The 21,766-nt window shown below is 44.1% G+C and overlaps 2 protein-coding genes across 16 annotated transcripts in view; both read left to right on the forward strand.

The window, feature by feature from the left end:
• The first annotated feature begins 191 nt into the window (after positions 1–191).
• LOC128915193 (rho-related GTP-binding protein RhoG-like) lies at positions 192–13,843 on the forward strand. Of its 10 annotated transcripts, none has more exons than XM_054215244.1 (4): positions 192–285; positions 2,619–2,699; positions 3,846–3,901; positions 9,614–13,843. In XM_054215244.1, the coding sequence occupies exon 4, from the start codon at positions 9,635–9,637 to the stop codon at positions 10,208–10,210; it is 576 nt and encodes a 191-aa protein (XP_054071219.1). In that variant the 5' UTR covers positions 192–285; positions 2,619–2,699; positions 3,846–3,901; positions 9,614–9,634; the 3' UTR covers positions 10,211–13,843. The 10 variants fall into 10 exon arrangements, 8 of the variants coding, with proteins under 8 accessions (XP_054071219.1, XP_054071225.1, XP_054071221.1 ...); XM_054215249.1 differs by lacking the exon at positions 192–285 and adding an exon at positions 4,106–4,166 and having other exon boundaries at positions 901–2,699; XM_054215248.1 differs by lacking the exon at positions 192–285 and adding an exon at positions 7,790–7,855 and having other exon boundaries at positions 901–2,699.
• Positions 13,844–14,074: 231 nt separating this feature from the next.
• The window catches only part of TAF1 (TATA-box binding protein associated factor 1), a 34,428-nt gene continuing 26,736 nt past the window's right edge, over positions 14,075–21,766 (forward strand). For 2 of the 6 annotated variants that reach the window (XM_054213548.1, XM_054213547.1), the window contains exons 1-8: positions 14,075–14,232; positions 14,373–14,490; positions 15,099–15,215; positions 16,212–16,331; positions 16,768–17,009; positions 18,975–19,193; positions 19,627–19,848; positions 20,036–20,237. In XM_054213548.1, coding sequence (XP_054069523.1) covers positions 14,107–14,232; positions 14,373–14,490; positions 15,099–15,215; positions 16,212–16,331; positions 16,768–17,009; positions 18,975–19,193; positions 19,627–19,848; positions 20,036–20,237 — 1,366 coding nt within the window. In that variant the 5' untranslated portion in view covers positions 14,075–14,106. Of the gene's footprint in view, positions 14,233–14,372; positions 14,491–15,098; positions 15,216–16,211; positions 16,462–16,767; positions 17,010–18,974; positions 19,194–19,354; positions 19,493–19,626; positions 19,849–20,035; positions 20,238–21,766 lie in introns of those variants that run through there. The other 4 variants (XM_054213549.1, XM_054213551.1, XM_054213550.1 and 1 more) reach the window with 4 other exon arrangements.

Genomic DNA, 21,766 nt, shown 5'->3' on the forward strand with positions numbered 1-21,766 from the left:
GCGGAGGCGAGGTACCCCGCGGGGGTTTCGCCTCCCAGCGCCAGGCAGTGGGCGGAGGGCGGCGCGTAGGAAGACACCCGGGCGCCGACCCGGGCGCGGGAGGGGCCGCGCAGTCCGGCGGTGGGCGCGCCCCCTGGCGGGCCCTCCGAGGGCGGCGGCGGCGGGGCTAGAGGGCGCCTGCGCGCGGCGGGCACGGGGCGCGTGCGCGCGGCAGGGCACGGCGGGGCGCGGCCCGGTCGAGGGGCTGCGGCCGCCCCGGGAGCAGGAGCAGCAGCAGGCGGCGAGGTGAGCGCAGGGCGGGAGGGCGGCGATCCCCCCCCTTCCCCCGGACTACCCTCCCACCCCTCCCGGGCTCCCCTCCCTTTCCCCCGGGCTTCCCGTGTGCGGCGGCGCGGCCCGTTCCGCGGCGGGCCCTGAGGGGCCGTGAGGTGAAGCCCTCCCGGCGGCGGGGGAGCGGCCTCCGCGGGCCCCGGGGCACCCTGCGGGTGTTTCTCCTCAGCGTCGCGGCCGGGCGGATGCCGGGGCGGGCGGCGCGCTAGGGAGGAAGATCCTCCGCGTCCGGCCGCCGCCACCCGGGCTGTCAGCGGGGCGGCGGCCCGGGGACGGCGCCGGGCCTAGGAGCTGCGGCGGTCGCCGTCTGCTCCTGGGGGAGGCTGTTGGGGCGCTGCCCGCGGCTCCTCGGCACCTGCCCCGCCGGGGTCGCGGTCGGCTCCGTAGGAGGGAAGGGCGAGCTTGGCAGTAGCCAGGTAATCGACCTCCCGGCCGCGGGGCATGTGGTTTTCCTCGTTCCCGGAGGCTGCGGGAGGTGGGATGCGGGTCCCGGCTTCTGCTCTCGGCGGTGTTTGTGGAGGTGAGTGTGCTCACCGGGGGCTCGGAGGTGCTGGAGGCGCAGCAGGAGGAGAATATTTTGGAATAGGCTTTTCTCTGGTCGTGTTTCGGGCTCGGGGATGTTCAGGAAGCGGGAATGGCCCCGCGGGCAGGTCCGGCTCTTCCCTCCCCCGGGGCGTCCCAAGGTTGGGGCTGGGCTGTTCTAAAGTCAGGCTGATGCTAATCCGCATCAGGAGAACCGTGACAAACTCGAGGCGACCTCTGCTCCCAGCGGATAGAATGAAAGGTTGGCACAGGGTGAGTTCGCCTTTACGAAAGGTCTCTTGTTTCAATGCTGAGGGCGGATTTTACTTTACAGGGATAAGTAAGAGTAGTTGTATCTGATCTGTTCTCTAAAAACTGGCAAATTGTTGTCTCAGGAAGAAGGGAGCAAGGTAGTGACCTAAATTATTCAAGGTAGTGACCTAAATTATTCTGCGTATTGAGGGGTTTCAGGAATCGCAGGTATTGTCTCATTTAACAGCCGCTACGGAGCTCTCTTTCATAAGTTTAACTGTTCTCGAGTCCTATAAACTTTCAGTATTTGTAGCATCCTGTATTGAGGCATTCCTAGCTTAACATCAAACCCTGAGAAGAAATACTACCTTTTATTTGTTCTGACCCTCCCTCTTCCTGATTTAATTTGATGACCCTTTGTTTTTTGGGGTTTTTTTTTTTGAAAGAACCAATGAATAGTTGGCATCTGTTTACTCTATAAACACTTGTGATTAACATCGTATTTATTCTGAGTTATAAAAAAACCCTTTAAATGCTTCTGTTCTCTATGCGTACCCTGTGCTTGCAACATGTGTCCCACGCTGGAGTGCAGAGCTCCTTGTGCCAGCTTTTTAAAAAGCTTATGTTCTCTTCTGTGTCAAATGTAACACGCATAGCATGAAGGCTCTGTTTGGCCAGTTTGTCAGTGTTCAGCTGCACGTGAGTTTTTCTATAGGGAACTTAAGCTTATGAGACATATTTGGCATTTTAGCTTACTATTTCCATAAAAAAAAGAGGTGCTTTTAGATATTATTCTTAGAAGGAACTTTACAGAGATCTTGGAAAAACAATGACTATGAGGTTTGCAATTAGCAGGAGGAAACTGAATATGCAGTTTAATTTGCTTACATGATGAGGCTGTGATTCTTTTGGAGTCCAAATGGTTTGGTATCATGTAAAAATCCATACCTTTAAAAGGAGTATTTCTTACCTTTTACTTTACTTTCCTATGCCTGCATGCATAAATCTGATAGGCTGCTGAGAGACTACTCATCGCTGGTAACTTCTGCTCGCTTTTTAGGACTGCAGTACTTCATGCAAGAGAGACTGGCAAATATGGCGATATTGTAGCACACAAGCCATGATACAATCCACACTGAGTGTATGCTTTAACCCTTGTCTTAATTATATCAAAACTATTTAAAGACACTTTTGAAAACTGTTATTGGTTGACCAAGTGTATTTTTTGTTTGGTGGTTTGTTTGTGGGGGTTTTTTTGGGATTTTTTTTTTTAACCGCCCCAGTGAAATTTGGGGGTGGAGGACAAGAAGTCAAAGAGAATGAAAAGCGTGTGTGGGCTTTTTTATCAAGGACGAAGCTTAGATTTTCCTGGCATACACATTACCCTTCACATACAACAGTGCCTTTGTTAGAATCTTCCTTAAAAATAAAGAGTGTTTAGAGTGCCAATAAATGCCAGGTGACAAAAGATGATAGGAAAACAGACTAACAGGGTTTTTTTCCACCTCAAATAGGAATCAGGGATGCTTTAACTGGATTTATCATTCATCCTGCAATGTGCTTAATGCACCTCTTCACAGAACTTCATGTCTGAGGTACTCTCTCTTTTTCTTTCAACCAACAGTAACAAATAAGGCCTTGCCAGAATCTATAAAAGGTGGGAAGGATATATGCTATTCATTTCTTACAAACTGACTGTGATACCTGGGAGCTCCGCAAGTTGCTTGTATCACCCAGGAGGTGCGTAGTGGATCCGGGCACAGAACCTTGGAGTCCCAGCTTTACTTTACTTTACAGTCTTACACCTTTACTGTGCTCACCCTCAGAGCACGTAAGGGTCGCTTGTGTTCAAGTAAGTCATGAAGGGTATTCATCTTGACAAATCCATGTCCGCATGTAGCTGCGGTAGGAAAGTGGAGTTTAATACACAGCAGCTTTTGATTATGGCAGGATATGTGTCCCATTCATATACTGGGGATTCAGCTATCTACTGAAGTCCTCGTTTTTAGTTCCGGTATGACTGTGCAGCTGCACCTTGGTGTAATGTTATTTCACAGCTGTGCAGCTGGTTCACGAGCTTGCTTCTAATGCCCTCTGGAAATATTTATTATCCAATAAACATAATCTTGGATTCATAGAATTTAAGGTCATTTGATATTTGGTTGTTAATATTGTTACTCCTATAAAATTTGGAGTGCGAGTGCCTGTAGTAAGAACGCTGATGCACTGAGATTTATGTGGTCGAAGTGCCCAAATACCTCACGCGGACCACTTTGTTTTCACTGTGGTTCCCTAAGAAATACCGCTTACATGGTAGAGCTTATGTGTGTCTCATCCTTGCAAAAAAATTAATCTTTAAATCGACAGACCATTTCAGCCTGATTTCACAGGGGTAGAGGTTTTAAAAACATTATATGAAAGGGTTTGGGTGGTTTCTTTTGTTTCTTTGAAACAACTTTTTGCGCCAAAAGGGGTAAGGCCTTTTTAGCATTCGCACTGAGGGAACAACTGGTGAGAGTTGCACTCTTGTTAGGAATCAGTAATATGCGCATGGGAGCTGAACCTCCAGGCAGAGCTCTGCAGAAATCAAGCTTCCTCGATTCTGCTGTTCACGTGGAGCTCTGGGCTGTGGACCGCACAGTTCCTGCTGCGCTGCTGAAATTTGGCTTACTTGTTATTTCCCGCCCCCCCCCCGGCCGCTGCCACTCAGGCTGTTGCTGTGTGTTTTGTTTCTCTTGCAGGTAAATGGCAGGACAGAAAGCGGTGTGAAAACTTTGAAAGGCACCGAGAAGTCCAAGTAGGTCATTCATTGCTGAAGGGTATTAGGGATGAGGTCTCCTATTTAACTTTTTTTGCTCTTTCTTGGCATGCATTCTAAAAGTCTGGCACTTTTCCATTCATTTGGCGCTTGCCTAAAACAATGGCAAGTAAGCTGAGCTGTTGTGGAATAGTAACACAGTCTTGATTAAATTGCTGAGAGCCCGTTTCTCTTCCCTCTCAGGTCTGGTGGCTAAGCTGCACACATGAAAAATCTTTTTAACTCCTTTGCATGGGCGAGGATGGTAGGATATACTTTGAACTGCCTTATCTACCCAATTCATTGTTGAAAGTTTCCACCTGACTTCATGTATCAGGCGGACGGAGTGAATCATCTCTGATGTAATTTTTGTTACTGAAAGATGAGCAATTAAGTAATTTAGATTTCTTAACTTCTGCTTCTGCTTACTCCTGATAAAGCAGTATCAAACTTCTGAGCCTTCACAGCAGGGAGGGATTGATCAAAGGTGGTGACTGAACAGAATGACATAGCTCAGTACAGGTGATTTTGGCTGAACTCTGAGTGCGTTTTCTGCTCACTTTTGGCCAAAATGGGGCCCTGTCCAAATGGAAAGCAACGTACGGAAGACCTGACACACTCTGTGAAAATGAGGTTACCAGTGAGCAATAAAAAAACTAAAATCAACCTAATGAAGAGGTATCTGGTGTTAACATAGCAAGGGCAGAGACATATCCTGCTAAGAAGTAGTTCTTCTGCCAAGAATTTTTCGAAGTGCAGGAAGTATAAAAAGCATACATCTAGAAAGCCCCAGAAGAATTTAGTTTCACGTTTCCTCTCTGTTTTCTGTCACTGTTTTCTCCCTTCTCTCAGCAGGCAGGGAGCTTTCCTTCAGAAGTATTAAAGGGACGATTTAGAAGTTTTTTTTCTCTGCCACGAGAATTTTTGGTGTAATGTGAAGTTATTCTGTGATTTCACTTATCACAGCTTTGTGGAGAAGGGGAGTGGAATCCCAATAGTGAATTTCCCTAGCAAATGTCCGGCCGGGTTACAGGAGAGCAAGCTGTCCATGTTAATGATACCAGAAAATATGTAATTAGGTCAGAAGGGGAGCAGCTCTCCAGACAATGTCTCGACATGTCAATTGAAATCTTGCACATTCCAAAGGAAGTTCCAGGTGTGCAGGCAGCAAAGGCAGACTTTGCAGCATCTTCTGAGAAGGAAATTAGCCCAAATAGGAATGCCAGTTTTCTAATTCAAAGGCACTGATGGACAAGATAGAAGCAACTCTCATCTGCGTATTTTTGCAGAGCACTTCTTTGTGTGGTTGTAGGCTTGGGTGTTCTTTTAATTCTTTGAACATTATTCACACTCTGCTGTAACTGCTACAACTCTTCATGTTCTGGTGATCTTCCACCTTAATTGTAGTGAAAGTCCTTTCTCTGGCAGGACTAAGCAACTCGAATCGCCTTTCACTACTTTGGACTTTCTATTCGCTCCTTTCTCTTGCCGAGTAACCTTTAAACTTGGCTTTGAATCTTGTGCCGAGCTTTCTGTTTCTAAATTCTAAATCTTGTTTTTGATGTGTTGGCGTGTTAATCTGTATTTTTCTATTTCAGTTCTTGTTACTGTTTGTACGTGGAGTTTTTCCTCTCTAAAGTTATCCCCAAAAATTCTTTTGAAGCTCACCAAAAAAACCCCCAAACAACCCTAAAACAATTTCCTGCTTTTGGTAATGTTTGTTAGTAACTTTGTTTTTGGAGTATGGGGTTTTTTTTCAGCATGTGTTCAAATAGCATGCAGTGCCAAGTTCAAGGGTGCTTGAGAAATAAAAAGAATTTTCCATGCAAATTTGAACCCCAGCTTCTTGCTATCTTATGAGAGGTTTATTGCTAGGCAAATTGTTTACAAGAAAAAAATAAACAGAGACTTTATACATTTTGAACAAAGTGATATGATATGTGGATTTAATAGAAAAGGCCTGATGGAGGTAATGTTTCCTCGGTTGTGGCTTAAATTAAAGAACTTTTGTCTTCCATATGTAGATCTTTAACTAAGCTACACCTGTTCACAACATACAGGTTTCTGGAGTGTAGGAGCTTCTTTCTACTCTTTTTTTTTTTTATTAATTTATCTAAATTTTGTGTTTCAGTACTAAATCACTTGTATCCTGGTGTATGTTTGTTTTTCTGTATTGCATGTGCCACATGTGATTCCTTTCAGATAAGACAACCTACTTTAAAGGTGCCCTGCAGGGAAGCATACTTAAAAGCCTACAAGCTCTTTAATTGTATTTGTGTAGTTCATACTTAACCTGATGCTTTGACATGTTTGCATGGAGTTATTTCCTATTGCAAATGTTGCTCTTCTAAAATCCAAGTCTTAGTCGGGTAATGCAAGATACTAATGCTGTGAAAGAGTATTCCTGTTCAGGGTTTTTTGTTACCTTACTACTGTTCTCTGATTGGAAAGCTATAATGACCTCTTAAATAAAGCCCCAACAAAATAATCTTTGGGTAACACTTTCATTGGAAATTTTAAATCGGGCTGAATCAAGCTATTTTAGCTGCTGATGGTGGCTTTATAGTTTACCAATATATTAAACTGCCTCTATTGTCTTACGTTATCGGTGTGATGACCCTCCAGATATCAGTGCTTGGTGTGTGCGGGTAGGGGTGCAATTCTGGGATACCCTGTGTTCCTGTGAAAAGCTCTGGACAGGAATGCATTGAGGTGTGAGCCCTTGGGGAAGCTGGTGGTTTGCGTTTTAAAGAGAGATCTGTTTCCAAGTCTTTGCTTTTTGTTTATTTTAGCAACTAGGAACTGGGCATATAAAAGGCCTTGTGTATCGCGTTCTCCACGAGACTTTTGTTGCTGCAGTTGAGTGTTTATTGCATGTATCTAACTGACTTAGTTCTGCCATCTGTGTGATGTCACTTGTTATTGGCTGGTCAAAATAGTGGCCAGTCGCATAGATAGTTCGACTGTAAAAAAACTTGCTCTGGAATTGTTGGTCATCACTAAGGTTTCTGGCACAGCATCTTCTAGTACTTCAGTGGTTTGAAGAAAATGCAGGAATAAGCTTTAAAACCTGCTCTCTGTTCTGCAGTCCAGTGATACTTTGGCAGATGTGTGTGGTGTTCCTCCCTCTGATTCATTGCCACTATACGCTGCCACTGGTTTGGTTGTACCAACGTGGTTGTGGTATTACTTGGTAAACTGGATGAAGCAACTCCTCGCTGTTTTTCAGTGTGTGGTCCCGGCTGAGGAGGTGGCTTGCTGCCTGGGTGGGAAGGGGCAGCGGGATTTGGCAACGTCTGAAGGCAGCCTTGCTGCTGGAGAGAGCATGGCAGTGTCTCAAAGCAGGTAGTGATCTGCCCTAAAGGGAGAGCAGCAGTAGAGACTAGGATGGTGAGTTACGGTTGCATCTTAAGGTAGAACAGTGTCATGGCATTAAAATACATCTGCTTTTCTGTCACTGTTTGCTTGTAGCACTTAGATCCTTTGTGTTCAGAAAAGTTATGTTGTATTGTAGGCTGCTAGTAAGAGTGTTCAACCTCTGTGAATAATATAATGCTAAAAATGTTTAATTTTTAATGTTTTAAGAAATTTTATATTAAAAGGGGTTTCAACTTCAGGGTTTGCAAAGTGCAAGAAATGTTTCTAAGCCTCTAATTTGACAGAAATTACCTATATCTTTTCTTTTTCATTCCCCTTCCCGCCCCAGCCCTGTTAAATGAAAATCTTGGTGCAACTGTTCTGGAATAATATAGGTAGTCCTGCTGTCAGCTTCTGCTGCTCAGCGCTGTTCTTCATGTTAGTGATTACCTTTACAATGTGCAGTTGCATACACATCTCTACATTTGATGGGAGCCTTGATGACTGATTTTTTTTATTTTTTTTTTTCAGTATGATGAAACTGACATGTATGCTTTTCTGCCAAAGCTCAAAAGTACCTGCCAGATCTCATGTCAGGTGATTCATGTTGTTTTAGAAATGTAATTCCTGCCATTTTAAAGAAGGGATAAACTGCTTCTGCATCTTCCTCCTGCTTGTTTTCCTCCATATTTTTCCCCTCCAGTATCCTGCTGGGACATAGCTGGACATATTCTTCCCCTCCAGTGTCTTTCTGGAGCTAGGTTTCTGCGTTGCGTCCCACCACTGATTGGTTTTCAATAGTGTTTGTGTACATACACTGATATTCCTCTAAGCACTGTATGTTGTAGTTAGTGATCATGGTCGATACCACTCAAGTTGCCTGTTGCAGCTTTGTACAACAGTTTAAGGTAGTCTACGTCACTTTGGACAGAAGAATAATTTGTGCTTCCAGTGGGAAGAGAGCAGTACGTGGATACAGATAAAGACTTTGTCAAAAAAGGACAAAGCTGAGACTTAAATGGTAATGAGTTGTTGATTTGTTTGGATGGTCTTGAAGAGGAAGTTGGAGGGAGGGGGTTTCATGACTTTAGTAAGTACTTCACTATTGCAAGTTTTCATGTGTTCCCTTTGCTATTTTGATGGTGTTGGAGCTGTGATCTTTCTGGAATATGCAATATAGTTCCTCCCACTATTTGTCTCTTCTGTTTGAATCGGCGTGTTTGCTGCTGGTTGCAAGTATTACTGATAGTACCTCAAAGGCATTTGGGTGAGAAGGCAGATGCAAGTTCCTTCTTGTTCCAGGCTAGCAGTGGAAGCTCCAGCATATAATAAATGTACAACAAATGCTACTTGTAGTTGCTCCGTGCTATTTTCAAAGTTCCTGCCGTTCATGTGATGGTAGTTTAGAATTAGTTGAGTTTTAGGCTATATCCATTTGATTATCAAACCTACTGTTCACCTACCAGGAAAGGGACAGGGGAGCCTTTAAGTGTCAAATACCTCCTCTAACAATTACCCAGTCTGCCTAGGAAGGCTGTTTGGTTGCTGATTTTTTTTTTTTACAACACGTATTTTTCTAATTCTCAGCATAAGCTTTCTTTATTGTAGCTGAAGCCTATTAAGTTCTGCTTGTTCTGTCACTGATTAGTGAGAATAATCTGTTCTTGGCTTCTCTAGGAAAATTCTTTATGTATTCTAATCTGGGTACTATCGCTAGTTATATTTCAAAGAATAGCTTTTCTTCTGTGTGCTACTTCCTGAACCTTTTATCTGATGTCCTCTACATAATGCAGTTTCTTAAAGTCTGATTTGATCCTGAGTTGAATGAATTATAATAGTAAATAGTATTATAGCAGTGCAGCCCAGCAATGGCTATCTTGGTTTACTACATGGTTTTTAGACCTTCCTTTGTGGTAAACTGTTTAGGCAGTAGACTATGTAGACAAGAGAGGTGAATCTTGGAGGGGATGTGTGTGTACAGAGGTGCGCGTGTGTGAACCTACAAATGACAGAGTATCTTTTACTAGGCCTGAGGTCATGATCCCTTTCCACTTGCAGGTACCTCTAAGGACTTGTCCCTTTGCCTGTGGGAAACTGTCTGGCCGTAAGGCAAGACTGTGGGAATTTAGCTAACTTGCGCTTATGTGGTTGGAATGCAGCCAGTTGTCACTCAACTTATTGCGTCTCCATTTCGCTACTGTCTTTCTAGCCTGTGAGCTCTTCATAATGGCTTCTGAGTGTGTCTAGCTGTGATAAGAAATTGTTACCAATATTAAAAACACTTGTTAAAGCTTATCTTTAAAATAACTATAATTGAGTGTTCTTTCCCTAACTTTTTTTTCTTGCTTTGTGCAGGACTCTGTTTCTGGATAAAGAATGCAGACTATAAAGTGCGTAGTTGTTGGAGATGGTGCTGTGGGAAAAACTTGTCTTCTCATCAGCTATACCACCAACGCTTTCCCAGAAGAGTACATCCCTACTGTGTTTGACAACTACAGTGCCCAGATGACTGTTGATGGCCGGACAGTTAGCCTGAATCTCTGGGACACTGCAGGCCAGGAGGAGTATGACCGCCTGCGCACGCTCTCGTATCCTCAAACCAATGTATTTGTCATCTGCTTCTCCATTGGTAGCCCCTCTTCCTATGCAAATGTGAGGCACAAATGGCATCCTGAAGTTTCTCACCACTGTCCAAATGTTCCCATTCTTTTAGTGGGCACGAAGAGAGACTTGAGAAATGACCTGGAAACAGTTAAAAAGTTGAAAGAGCAAAGCTTGGCTCCCACTACGCCGCAGCAGGGGACTTCGCTGGCTAAACAAATTGGAGCAGTCAAATATTTGGAGTGCTCAGCATTGAATCAGGAGGGTGTTCGGGACGTATTTGCTGAAGCTGTTCGTGCAGTTCTGTATCCTGTGACAAAGAAGAACACAAGAAAATGTGTCTTATTGTAGTTACCTCGGGTGATGGATGTTTGAAGTTGAATATTGACTAGAATCTTGGAGGGCTTTTTAATGAGTTAAACTGAAGATTTGCATCTTGCACTAACAGCTCTAAGCAGAAATGGTTTATGCAACGAATATTCTTGCAGTCTTATTGCTTCAGGGAAACAGAAACAGAACAGATTTTTTTCCAACTGAGAGGTCAAATATCTACTTTATTTCTAAAGTTCCAGTCTCCAGCTTCTCTGGGGATCACTTGGCTTCTGTCCTTATTTAGTGTAGGGAAATAAAAGAAGGGACTTCTTTGAAGCCAGACTTCTTTACTAGATAGCCAGATTTGCTGAAAAGCACAAATTCTGATAACTTTGCTTTAAGCGTAGCTGCAGCTTTTCCCATCCCTTATTTACTGATTGAATGGTTTTACAAACAGAAGCCTGGCTGTCCAGTTGTTTTAATTTGTCAATTTAAAGCTTGAAAACAATTTGTTTACATGCAAAAATGCCTGAAATATTACTGAGATTCGCCTTACAGTGAACTGTGATCATTTATATGAAGAGTTAGGATAAGGCATGTTTAATGCAATGAGCAAGACCCAGGGAACGCCTGCAATGATTTTATTAAAAGCAGGAGCTGATTTCTCCTAATGAAAGGAACTTAGGATAATGACGAATCACTCAAATGAGTGATTTTCTTACTGTTGGAGAGACAGAAGAGTAGTTTAGATGCAAGTTTTCCATAATCTTCTAAACTGAGTTTTTATTTTGCTCTCCAAAGAGACTTTGCACCCCGAGAGTAAAGTTAACAGTTACCTTCTCGGACTGACTGAGGTAGTTGGGATGACACTTCTGAAACCGAGATTTTCAGTGCGATTCCTCTGATGAATCTCAGAGACTTGATAGCAGCCCATTTGCTCTTGAGGAATTCATGGCTTCGCTTCTTAACGTTATTGGGGCCACCACCTGAGATTTTTACAGCAAATTCCTTTATTGTTTTTCTGGGAGAACACTGACAGAAAATTTGGAGGTTCTAGTTACAGGAACCCTGAACTCTTGTTTCTTCCTGGCAACTCACTGCTGGTTTCAGTTAAACGTGTAATGGTTAGCGAGTTGCTGGATAGGTTTACCTGGGCAGTTTTCTCCTCTCTACTAAGTGATCAGTTACTATAAACTTTTAAATGAAGTTCTATTTACGTACTTTTTAACTTTCTTTAGCGGCTCTAGTGAGTGGCAGCAGGCTTTTATTTTCAGGTTGTGCACTGTTCTTTATGTGTGATTCGGGACCAGCTGAGGAGTGAGCGCATGAAACCTTCCCTAGACGTAACCTTACAGCTTGGTGGTCTGAAAGCAGCATGCTTCAAAGATACTTTGTGTGAAACCAGTGGTGCTGGACTGGGCTTTGTTGTCTGAAGTTGACAGTGCTGTCTTTGTCCCGATGCAGCCTCAACTGGTAATGCAGAACTTACTTTCTTGTGATTCCCACACATGCATAACTGTACTGGTGTCTACCCTGGACAGAAAAGAGAATAATTTTAGTAAGATAATAGAAAATACATCAACAGGGTTATTAGGGATATTGTGTTAATTTGACCTTGCTTTATCTGATATTGTGGTAGAAACATTCATATTTGTGCCCTAATTCCCCTCTTTGAAGAGGATGTGCCTTCCTTCAGCTGGTGTAACTGATGCTGACACTAACTGCAATTTTTGTATAGCTGAGGTATGCTCGTGCTGGTACTGCTTTAGCAAACTGCAACCTGTAGATTATAAACTGCAGTTAGTCCAAATACTGGTATATGTGGCTAGTGAACCAACACCAAGTTCCAAACATTGCCTGATTGCAGACAACGCCAAAACACCCGTATGCGTGATGTTTGCAGAAGCTTAGAGACTCCGCATATTTTTCTTCACCAAGTGCCGTTGCCTGGAGTGTCTTTGCGTCTTTGGCACTCATAGAAGTACTGTTCCAGATGTGGCTCCTGCCTCGGTGCCCTGCGCTGGGAGGGTCTAGGAGTATTTCAGTGAGGTAAACTCTCTACTCGCCATCTTCTGCCTTTACTTTAGCAGTAGGCCTTTAATATGGGCTTGACTTGCAGACAGCTATTAACTCCGTGCCTTGTAATTCAAGATTATTTTCTGTAGGTAAATTTCAGTAACTGAGTAAATAGTTTATCATGTTTAAAATGTATTTATTTAAGCCAGTGCACATGTTTGTTTGTTTTGGGTTTTTTTAATGTTGGTCAGGCACAAATCAACTGTCTAGTTACCCTGGTGCAAGCCCATAATCTTTGCTTCATTCAGAGATGTACTTCAAAAAGTTTGTGATACATTTGAACTGCTCTTAAACAGACTTTTAATTTCAACAACAGGCACCTCTTGTTTTGCTACGTATATTTGCAATTTTGTACTGAAGCTACTACTGTTTTTAAAAGTTTTTACTTTTTTACATACTGAAATCTTTTAGTTCTGCATCTTTTGTGGTTATTCCTAACTGGATTACAGTAATTTTGTGGAGAAGAAATCCTGTGAGCGAGTATTATTGCACACCCCCCACCCATTTCTGTAGGCTAACAGAGCAGCCATCCTGGTCTTAACTGGAAGGGAGTATGGCGAGATAAAATTCAACTACTTAATCAGTTTATTTGAATTTATTACATTATGCTAAACACTTTTATCCCAATGTAGATTACTTAACAAATGGATTGCACAACAGTACTGAGGAGAACAACATGATAACGATGAAAATGAGCAGAAAGTGGACTTTGAACACTGTCAAAAACTTCTGACTGACTTTGGAGTACCTCGTTAATAGTCATTTAGGTGCCTTCTATTTCTGTTGCTTTCTGTGAGGAGCAAAAGTCCTGCCAGCTGGTTTCCTCTGCTTTTCACAGGAATGAACTTCAGGAGCACATGGATCCGACGAGCTTTTCCCTTCAGTGGGCATTCTCAGTGTGTGATCTTCCCTCCTTCCCCACCCTACAATTCTTGGTGCATTTTATTGTAAGGAAATCCAGTGCTTCAGTCTACAATCCATTCCCTTCCTCCCACACCTTTGCGTGGGCAGGTAACAAATACAGACTTCACACAATCCCAGGGCTGGATTTTGTCTGGTTTTGGGAGACCAGAAAACCCAGGTTAAGCTGTCTGGGTTTCCCGAACTGTTCCAGATCCTTCAGTTTGTTACCGAATAGAAACACAGTGTGTATGTCTTAATTCACAAAAGAGACCTCTATGGAGAGACCGATTTTAATCTTTCAGTTTGTGAATGATTTCTGGAGTACTTCAATGGTGGTTCCCCCCCCCCCCCCCCCAAATATAATTGAAGCCATCTGCAGGGAGCTCAGCAGGAATTCAGGAATTCTGTGTCCAAAGGATGTTACAAGGCGTGCTTAGATGTGGAAGTGCCTTCTCTGGTTCATGGCTGTAGCTCTGTCTATGAAATGTTAAATGTGAGGAGCCTGCCCCGTCTCCCAGCGTGGGGGGAGCTGGGGGTCCCGACCCCCGGCTCTTCAGTGTGGTACTGATACATACACTGGCAACTTGATTTTTATACTATAAAAGAATTTGTATTATGGCTAATGGTTTTAAAGGATTTTTTTTTTAAATTAAGTGGAATTTAATTGTAATAAACCTTTCCTCATCTCTCTGACTCATAGTAACTCACCCCGCTGTTTGTAACGCGCGCGTTCTAACCTTCGTTCTTTCCTGTGGAAAGTCAGACCCCCTTTTTCTGACCTGCAATAAACGAGTTTTCGGTGAAGGCCGGAGCCTCCGCGCTTCCTGGGGAGGGGCGGGAAGGGGCGTGGGGGGACGGAGCCGCGCGGGGGCGCTGTGGGCTGGGCTCCCTCAGCCGGCGGCTGGGCCGCGCTTCCGCTTCCGGGTTGGCTCTTCCGCTTCCGCGCCGCCGCCGCGATGTCGGACTCGGAGAGCGAGGAGGAGGCGGAGGGCGGCCGCGCCGAGCCCTTCTCGCTGGCCGGGTTCCTCTTCGGCAACATCAACGAGGCGGGGCAGTTGGAGGGGGACAGCGTCCTCGACAAGGTAGGGCTGTGTCGGAACGGGGAGGCGCCGCCGCGGCCCGGGGGTCGGCGGGGCAGGCTTCGGGCCGGGGCCCCGCAGGCGGGCTTAGGGCTCCGCCCGGCCGCAGCCTCCCGTCTGGGACGTGGCTCTGGTCTCCCCAGGAATCCAAGAAGCACCTGGCCGGGTTGGGTGTGCTGGGACTGGGCAACCTGATCACCGAGATCACCGCCAGCGAGGAAGAGAGCCCCGAGGCCGACGGGGTCCACCTGGACGAGGAAGGTTAGGCACTGGGGTTCCTGTAGCTCCAGGTCAGAGGGATGTGGGATCAGAGCTCTCCCCGGAGAGGAAGGAACGCACCCACGTCATCAGGGGCTGCAAGGAATATCATGATGTTACCTGGTCGGAGGTCCTCTGGCAAAGGCTTTGCCTTCTCCTTCTTGCCAGAGTGAATCCAATGTTATTTCCCGGTTGCTCTTGTACTTGTTCTCTTCAGTTTTTTGATAGTTTTTTTTTTTTATTTGTTTCTCCTCCCGCATAAATAAGTTTATTCTGTCTTTCCCCTGTGTTAAACAAGCTTGTTTAGCGTACAGTATTATTATGTCTCTTCTGTTTTTTTATTTCTGAGCTTGTGGAACAGTTTCAGTGAGTAAGCGAAAGGTGTTCCTTGTGCTAAAGTTGGTTACTTACCAATTTTTAGGGGAAACCAGGACTCTTGGAGCTTTTGGTTGGAATGAGGGGGGGAATATTCCAATGGGAGATGTTAATTAGATGTTTTGGTTTCTCTAAGGAAAGGAAGCTTAGGAAAGGATTCCTATGATAGTGAAGTCTGAAGTTAGTAATATATATTAGGATAAAGTTTTGTGTGACTAGATTGCTTTTCTTCGTAGGCTGGGTTAAGAGCACAGAAGATGCTGTTGATTATTCAGATATTAACGAAGTGGCAGAAGATGAGAGCCGCAGGTATAAGCAGGCAATGGGCAGCCTGCAGCCAGCTCGAAGACCAGGTAAATGGGGGTTAGTGTTGGAGCTCTGGCTGTAGAAGGTGTTGTGGGGTAATGGGCCTTGACAGTCTCTTATACGGGTGACGTTGTGTCTTTTCAGTCCTTGTTTCCAGAACCCAATATAAGCTTTTGTGAAACTGTGTTCACTGGATGAAGCCACTGCTTGGTATCTTCCTTTTTTAAGGAATTAGTTCCTCATTGGAGTTAAACTATGCTCAGAAGAGAAACCAGGATCCTCCTTTTGCTCTGGGATCCCCTGCAGAGAATACCCAATATCTGCTCATATTTCTTTAAGCTGTGTTCTTAGGAGAAGAGGGCTAAGCAGGAGGCCAGGTGCTGCTTTGACCTACTCAAAGACAGAGATAAGGCCCTGATCCCTTAGGGAGTCACTTCAACTTTAATATCTCTCTACTGTTTTACCCTTGAATTCTTCTGAAATTACTTTCTGCAGAAGACACTTTGGTTCTTTTGTCAGTCCCAGGGATCTCTGGTCTACAACAATTTTCAAAACCATGCAGCTTTTCCCTTTTGGTAGCTGCTAGTGCAAATGCTAAATTTTTGCATATTCCTTAAAGCTGCCTTACACTTAACGTTTCTGTTGACATATTGTGGTTAGTGGGATGTGAAGGTGACCTGGGCTTTTTAACCACGTTTTTCTTACTTTAGCAGCTTTATTTGCTCTGCAAAGTGTGAATAAGTGATAGCAGAAAATACATACTTCTTTTTTTTTAAGGTACTTCAGTCATTTTTCTGACAGCTTGCCTTTTTCCCTCCTTCCTACTCTTCCTTAAATTTCAGTCTTGCAAATGAGTTTGCGCAGGAAGCCAAACTTGTAAGACTTTTGCATCTAGTTAAAAAATGGAGAATGGTCTCCTTACTAATGCAAAGACGTGGTCTTCTCATCAGGCTGGGATGGTTATGAGGTAGTATAAATGAGAAGGGTGCCAGGTTCCCTTTTATTGCCTGCTTAACACGTAGTCTTGTCCCCTGATTGGTTAGATGAAGATGAGGATGATTACGATGCCGACTGTGAGGATATTGATTCCAAGTTGATGCCGCCACCACCACCACCTCCAGTACCCGGAAAGAAAGAAGATGAGAAGGATGCAGCTGCCACCGGTGAGTGAGGACTTTCTTCTTCTCTCTGGCAATATGAATGTCTGAAGGAAGCACGCACTGCTGTGTAGCAGTTCATTCTGCGGCAAGCACCACGCGTCGTCAAAATTCAGCCTGCAGACTGCATCTGAAGGTGGGTGATATGCAATGTTATAGGATTGTCTGAAATGTAGGGTGAAATATTATATTTCCAGTGATTGTTAAAATACTGTCATTGACGATGAAACTGCTTTTTTATCTCATCCTCTCAGTTGTGGCTGGGAAATTCACCTGGAACGCTTAGGATAAAATGAAAGGTTAAACCAGAATGGTACTCATAACACCTGCAGAGGCTTAATTTTTGCATAAATTGGTATAAATAGCAGATGTGGCATTATGGGGTTGTACTAGGGGACAGGGAGGAAACCTGTTTGTTTATAAGGTGCTTGTTCTATTGTAGTATCTGAAGATGGAGACGGTATCATTTTGCCCTCCATCATTGCTCCTTCCTCTGCTGCCTCCGACAAGGTGGATTTCAGCAGCAGCTCTGATTCTGAGTCAGAGATGGGACCTCAAGAAGCCAGGCAGGCAGAATCCAAGGAAGGCAAACTCACACTTCCTCTTGCAGGAATCATGCAGCGAGATGCTACCAAACAGTTGCCAAGTGTTACAGAGCTCTTCCCGGAATTTCGACCAGGCAAGGTATCGTAAGAGATATGTGGAAGGGACAGAAACTGTATCATGTAAGCCCTCTAAATATGAATTGTATAGTATTCAGGGTATGTAGTAAGCAATCGCATCGATGTTCTTGCTCACCTCAAGACTTCTTTTAGTTTCTCTGTGCTGCTGTTTCCAGACTGCTTAATGTGTAATGCTTTTCCTGCCATTTGCAGGAGCCTCTTGAAAAGCTTCATATAAATCAGGGTGTGAAATAATGTTTTGCTGTTCTGTGAGACCATAGCACAGGCTTGTCGATTTGATGTTCTGAGGTAGCAGAGAATACTTTTGCCAGATGATTAAATAACATAATGCTATCGGTCTGCTTTCTGGCTTTTCTGGCAAATATGTGCTCCTCCTTTCATCCTGTCCTGAACTTGGCGTGCTCTTCCTGCAACAATTTGTGATCTGTATCCTTCACTTAATCCTCCCTCAAAACTGCTCTGAGCATGCATCAGAAATTAGCTCAATAACAAGTTGGTTGAAAGAAGGATTGTGTTTTGTGCAAAGTGGATTCATTACAATACTTTCCTACATGCTCTGAAATAGCAAATGTAGTCGATGTATTTCAATAACTATTTTGGGAGTTTTAAAGCTGTTTAGAGGGGAGGAAATGTGGGAGGGGAAGGAGAATAAAGATGAGTTTATAGTTGCCAAACAGATGGTTGTAAGCCAGGATAACTTGATCTTATGTGTGCCTCCATCACAGGCTTTATGTAAGGAGCTGAGCAATTTGCATAATTAAATGTCATGCTTAATGATGTGGCTAACCTCTGCCTATTAGAAATCTAGGTGAAGTTTTAGCTCAGAAGTTAGCCTTCTGGATGCTCTTGTGGCTTTTGCACGTTTGGTGTTTCCCGTGTTACTGGATTTTGTATCAGTTGGTGTGCTCGTGTCTTTGATGCTCAACATGTATTGTCAGGGACTGGATCTGTGTTGAACGTGCCCAGTGGCTGCAGAAATCAGTGCAAACTGTTAATGCTGAGCACTTTTCATTAATTAATTCATGAGATCTAGAGCTGGCAAAGCCTGAAGTCCTGTAGATTTGGCTATGAGGACTGTTTGATGTCTGAGAATGGGCCTTTTAACGTAGCACTGTTTTTCTTGATGAAACCACCTAAAATAGCATGTGGAGAAGCAGACTTTGTGTTTCATTAAACTGTTAGCAGCTTGAGTATGTCTGAGACCCTTGCCTTGGTGAAAGGTCATTGCAACTGGACAAAGGGTTCAGAAGTAATGTGGGGGAGTTTGGGGAAGATGGAAAACATGTATATGGGCAGAGATGGACAGAGTGATCGTATAAACATTACTTCTTTTGGGGATCAGCGTAACAGGTTAACAGGGAACATTAATAGGATGTAATTGTAGAAGAAACAGAAGAGAACGTTTGTCATTGTCATTAGTGCGGGTTTTGGAGGTATGCAGTATGCATATAGGGGAACTACATTATGATGGAAATAAAAATGAGCGTATTATTTCTGGACCGTGGTATTTTATCTGTTTGCTTAAGAAACCTCTGCTTTATATAACTGTCTTCTAGCTTTGTCTCCTTTGCTGATAATTTTATCAACTCTTCTTTGATCTCCATGTGTCTGTCTGAAGGTTATGGACTGTTCAAAATGAAAATAATTATTTCCAGGTGGTGTCTTACAACATGCCCAATATGTAAAGGCAGTCTTTCTTCCCTCTGTTGAGTTTCTTTATGTTTGAAATTAAGAATAAATCTTTCTGAAAAGGAAGTATCCTTCAAACAGATGGATCAGAAACTTTTTTCCAAATGTAACCAAGAGATTGTTGATTACATCAGGGTTTGGGATTGTAGTACAGGCCAAGCTTCTGGATTTCAGAGTGCTGTCTTTTATTACTGCTTTTCAAGTGAGGGAAAGACAGACAAGCATTCCACAGTATTTTCTTTTCTCTGACCCTGTTGGTTTTTTTTCCCTATTCTAGGTGCTGCGTTTCCTGCGTCTCTTTGGCCCTGGAAAGAACGTTCCATCGGTTTGGCGTAGTGCCCGTAGGAAACGCAAGAAGAAACATCGGGAGTTGGCACAAGAAGTGCAGATACAGGAGGGTGAAGTTGTAGTTGAGAGTGGAATGGAAGGAAAATCTCCTTGGGAATATGAGTTTGCTGCTCCTCCCCCTCCTGAGCAGTGCCTTTCAGATGATGAGGTGGGATATCTGAGACTTAGAGAGGGTCGCCAGCTAGCACTGGGGGTAGTAGTGGATTGGACTGCGACTCTTAGAGTAAAGAGCTTTTCCTCCAAAATAAAGCTGGAGGACACGGTTGGCTTGTATTCCAGCTGTGCAGAAGCTCTTCTCCAGATACTAGTCAGTGATTTCAGGTGATTGCTTCTTACTGAAAAGGCTGCATCCATGGTACAGAATCAATAGGACAGCTTATCCTCTTTGTGTCAAGAAGAAATCTGTGTTCTTGGAAGTCTAATTGCAGAACATTCTTAAGACAGCTAGTAAGTATGGAAAAGCACTTCTTGGAAATACTTTTCTCCTCCGAGAATAACTGGGAAACTTGGAAGGAAGAAACCTCTTGCTGACACTTAGATAGGCCGTTGGTGTAACCATTCCCTCCTTTGCTGTGCTTCAGATTACCATGATGGCACCTGTGGAATCGAAATTTTCCCAGTCAACTGGTGATATAGACAAAGTGACAGATACAAAGCCTAAAGTGGCAGAATGGCGCTATGGCCCAGCACAGCTCTGGTATGATATGCTGGGGATCCCTGAAGATGGCAGTGGATTTGATTACGGTTTCAAGCTGAAAGAGAAGAAGGAGGAGCAGGAGGTTAAAGGACACACAGATGAGGGGGTGAGAGGGGAACTGTGGGGGAAAGTGTGGAGATGTGTGTGGCACTGGGGTTTGTTGCACTATGAGAGCTCAGTGATGGGCCGGTGTGTGGTTGTGCACCACGCAAAATGAGACTTTCAATTTCCTCCTTTAGTTTGAAAGTATAGAAGTTGCTTGAAGTCCTGCATTGACTATTCTTTCCTTCCAGGATGCAGGGTTGATGGATGAGAAGGATGATCTGCTAGCTGATGAGCACTTCCTTATGGTGACACAGCTCCAATGGGAGGATGATGTTATCTGGAATGGAGAAGATGTCAAGCACAAAGGGACTAAGACACAGCGGGCAAGTTTGGCAGGCTGGCTGCCATCCAGCATGACTAGAAATGCCACTGCCTACAATGCCCAACAAGGTAATCAAAGGTCTGATATGAATTGTAGTTGCTGTAGTTGAGCTGACTCATTGCATGCTTTCGTCTCAAGTACAGAACATAATTTTTCCCGTCAGGGAATCTTTTTTGGCAAAATCACAGCTCTGCTCAGAATTCTGACACTTTTATTTTCTTCCCAAAAACAGAGTAGGTCCCTTCTGTTAAAGAAAATACCAACTCTTGCTTTCTTCTCTCCATGTGGAATACCAGATGCATCAATCCATCTACAAAGATGGAGGGGGCTGGAGCACTGCTCCTGTGAAGACAGGCTGAGAGAGCTGGGGTTGTTCAGCCTGTTTTTCAGTTATAGTAGCATTCAGTACCTAAAGGGAGTTACAGGAAAGCTGGCGAGGGACTCTGGAACAGGGAGGGGAGCCATAGGACGAGGGGGAACGGTTTTAAGCTGGAAGAGGGGAGATTTAGATTAGATATCAGGAAGAAATTCTTTGCTGTGAGGGTGGTGAGCCCCTGGTTGTCCAGAGAAGCTGTGGCTGCCCCATCCCTGGAGGTGTTCAAGGCCAGGCTGGATGAGGCTTTGAGCAGCCTGGTCTGGTGGGAGGTGTCCCTGCCCAGCGCAGGGGCTTGGTCCCTTGCAGCTCAAACCATTCTATGATTAGTATCAAGCAGTGCTAGACTTAAGATGTCTGTGGTTTATAGGCCAATGGAATTTTCTTTATATGGTTTTTTTTTTTTTAATTGAAAGTATTTTGTAAGTGTCTTCTGAAGTTTCTCCTGAACTAATAATGGTCTTCTGCTTTTTCTAGATAGGAAGTAACAATTCTTAGAAGACTCAGACTTTTCTCTTAGACACAGATGCATTTTGAATTTAAATTGCTTGTGTAGCATGAGAGTTTATCATCTGTTATATGTTATCCTGCTTCTGCAAGGAAAGACTAATGGGAATGTCCGGTCTTTACTGGGTGCTATTGGCAATCCTTTATTGCTCAGCTATGAGTACAAGACGCTCTGAGTAGTTGGGTAGATGCGTTGGAGATAGCTTTTTATAACAATTTTGCTTTCAGCACGGTTGTGCCTGAGCTATCCAGACGTGGGCTTGCTGTGTTTGGGTCCCATCAAAAGCTACAGTAACAAGTTAAACATGGTTGGTCTGTTCACATGTGTTGGGTTTTACATCTTCCAGAAGCATTAGCTGAAGTGACACAAGTGACATGTGAGCACAGGTGAGTTGGGCTGCCCTGGGAGAAGCTGCCTCCACAGAACTATTCCTTGAGGTCTGCTTGGCCATCCTTTTTTCTGTGACACTTTGGCATAAGACAGGAAGCTGCTGGAGGCCAGACCAAGCGTTTTGTCAACAGCAACTGTCTGCTCACTTTTATAGGGACCACATAGAAATGTACCTTATGCGTTGTCATGCAGCATATGCAGAGCAAGCCAAATGTAACTTTGAAGATGCTGCAGACTCCAGCAGTAAGCTGTGGGCGAATGTGTTTTCGTAAGTCTTACCCATGCTAATGACACATGACACTCTTCGTGATATGAGCAGTAGGCCC

The sequence above is a fragment of the Rissa tridactyla genome, chromosome 9, assembly GCF_028500815.1.
Source record: "Rissa tridactyla isolate bRisTri1 chromosome 9, bRisTri1.patW.cur.20221130, whole genome shotgun sequence".
Lineage (NCBI taxonomy): Eukaryota > Metazoa > Chordata > Aves > Charadriiformes > Laridae > Rissa > Rissa tridactyla.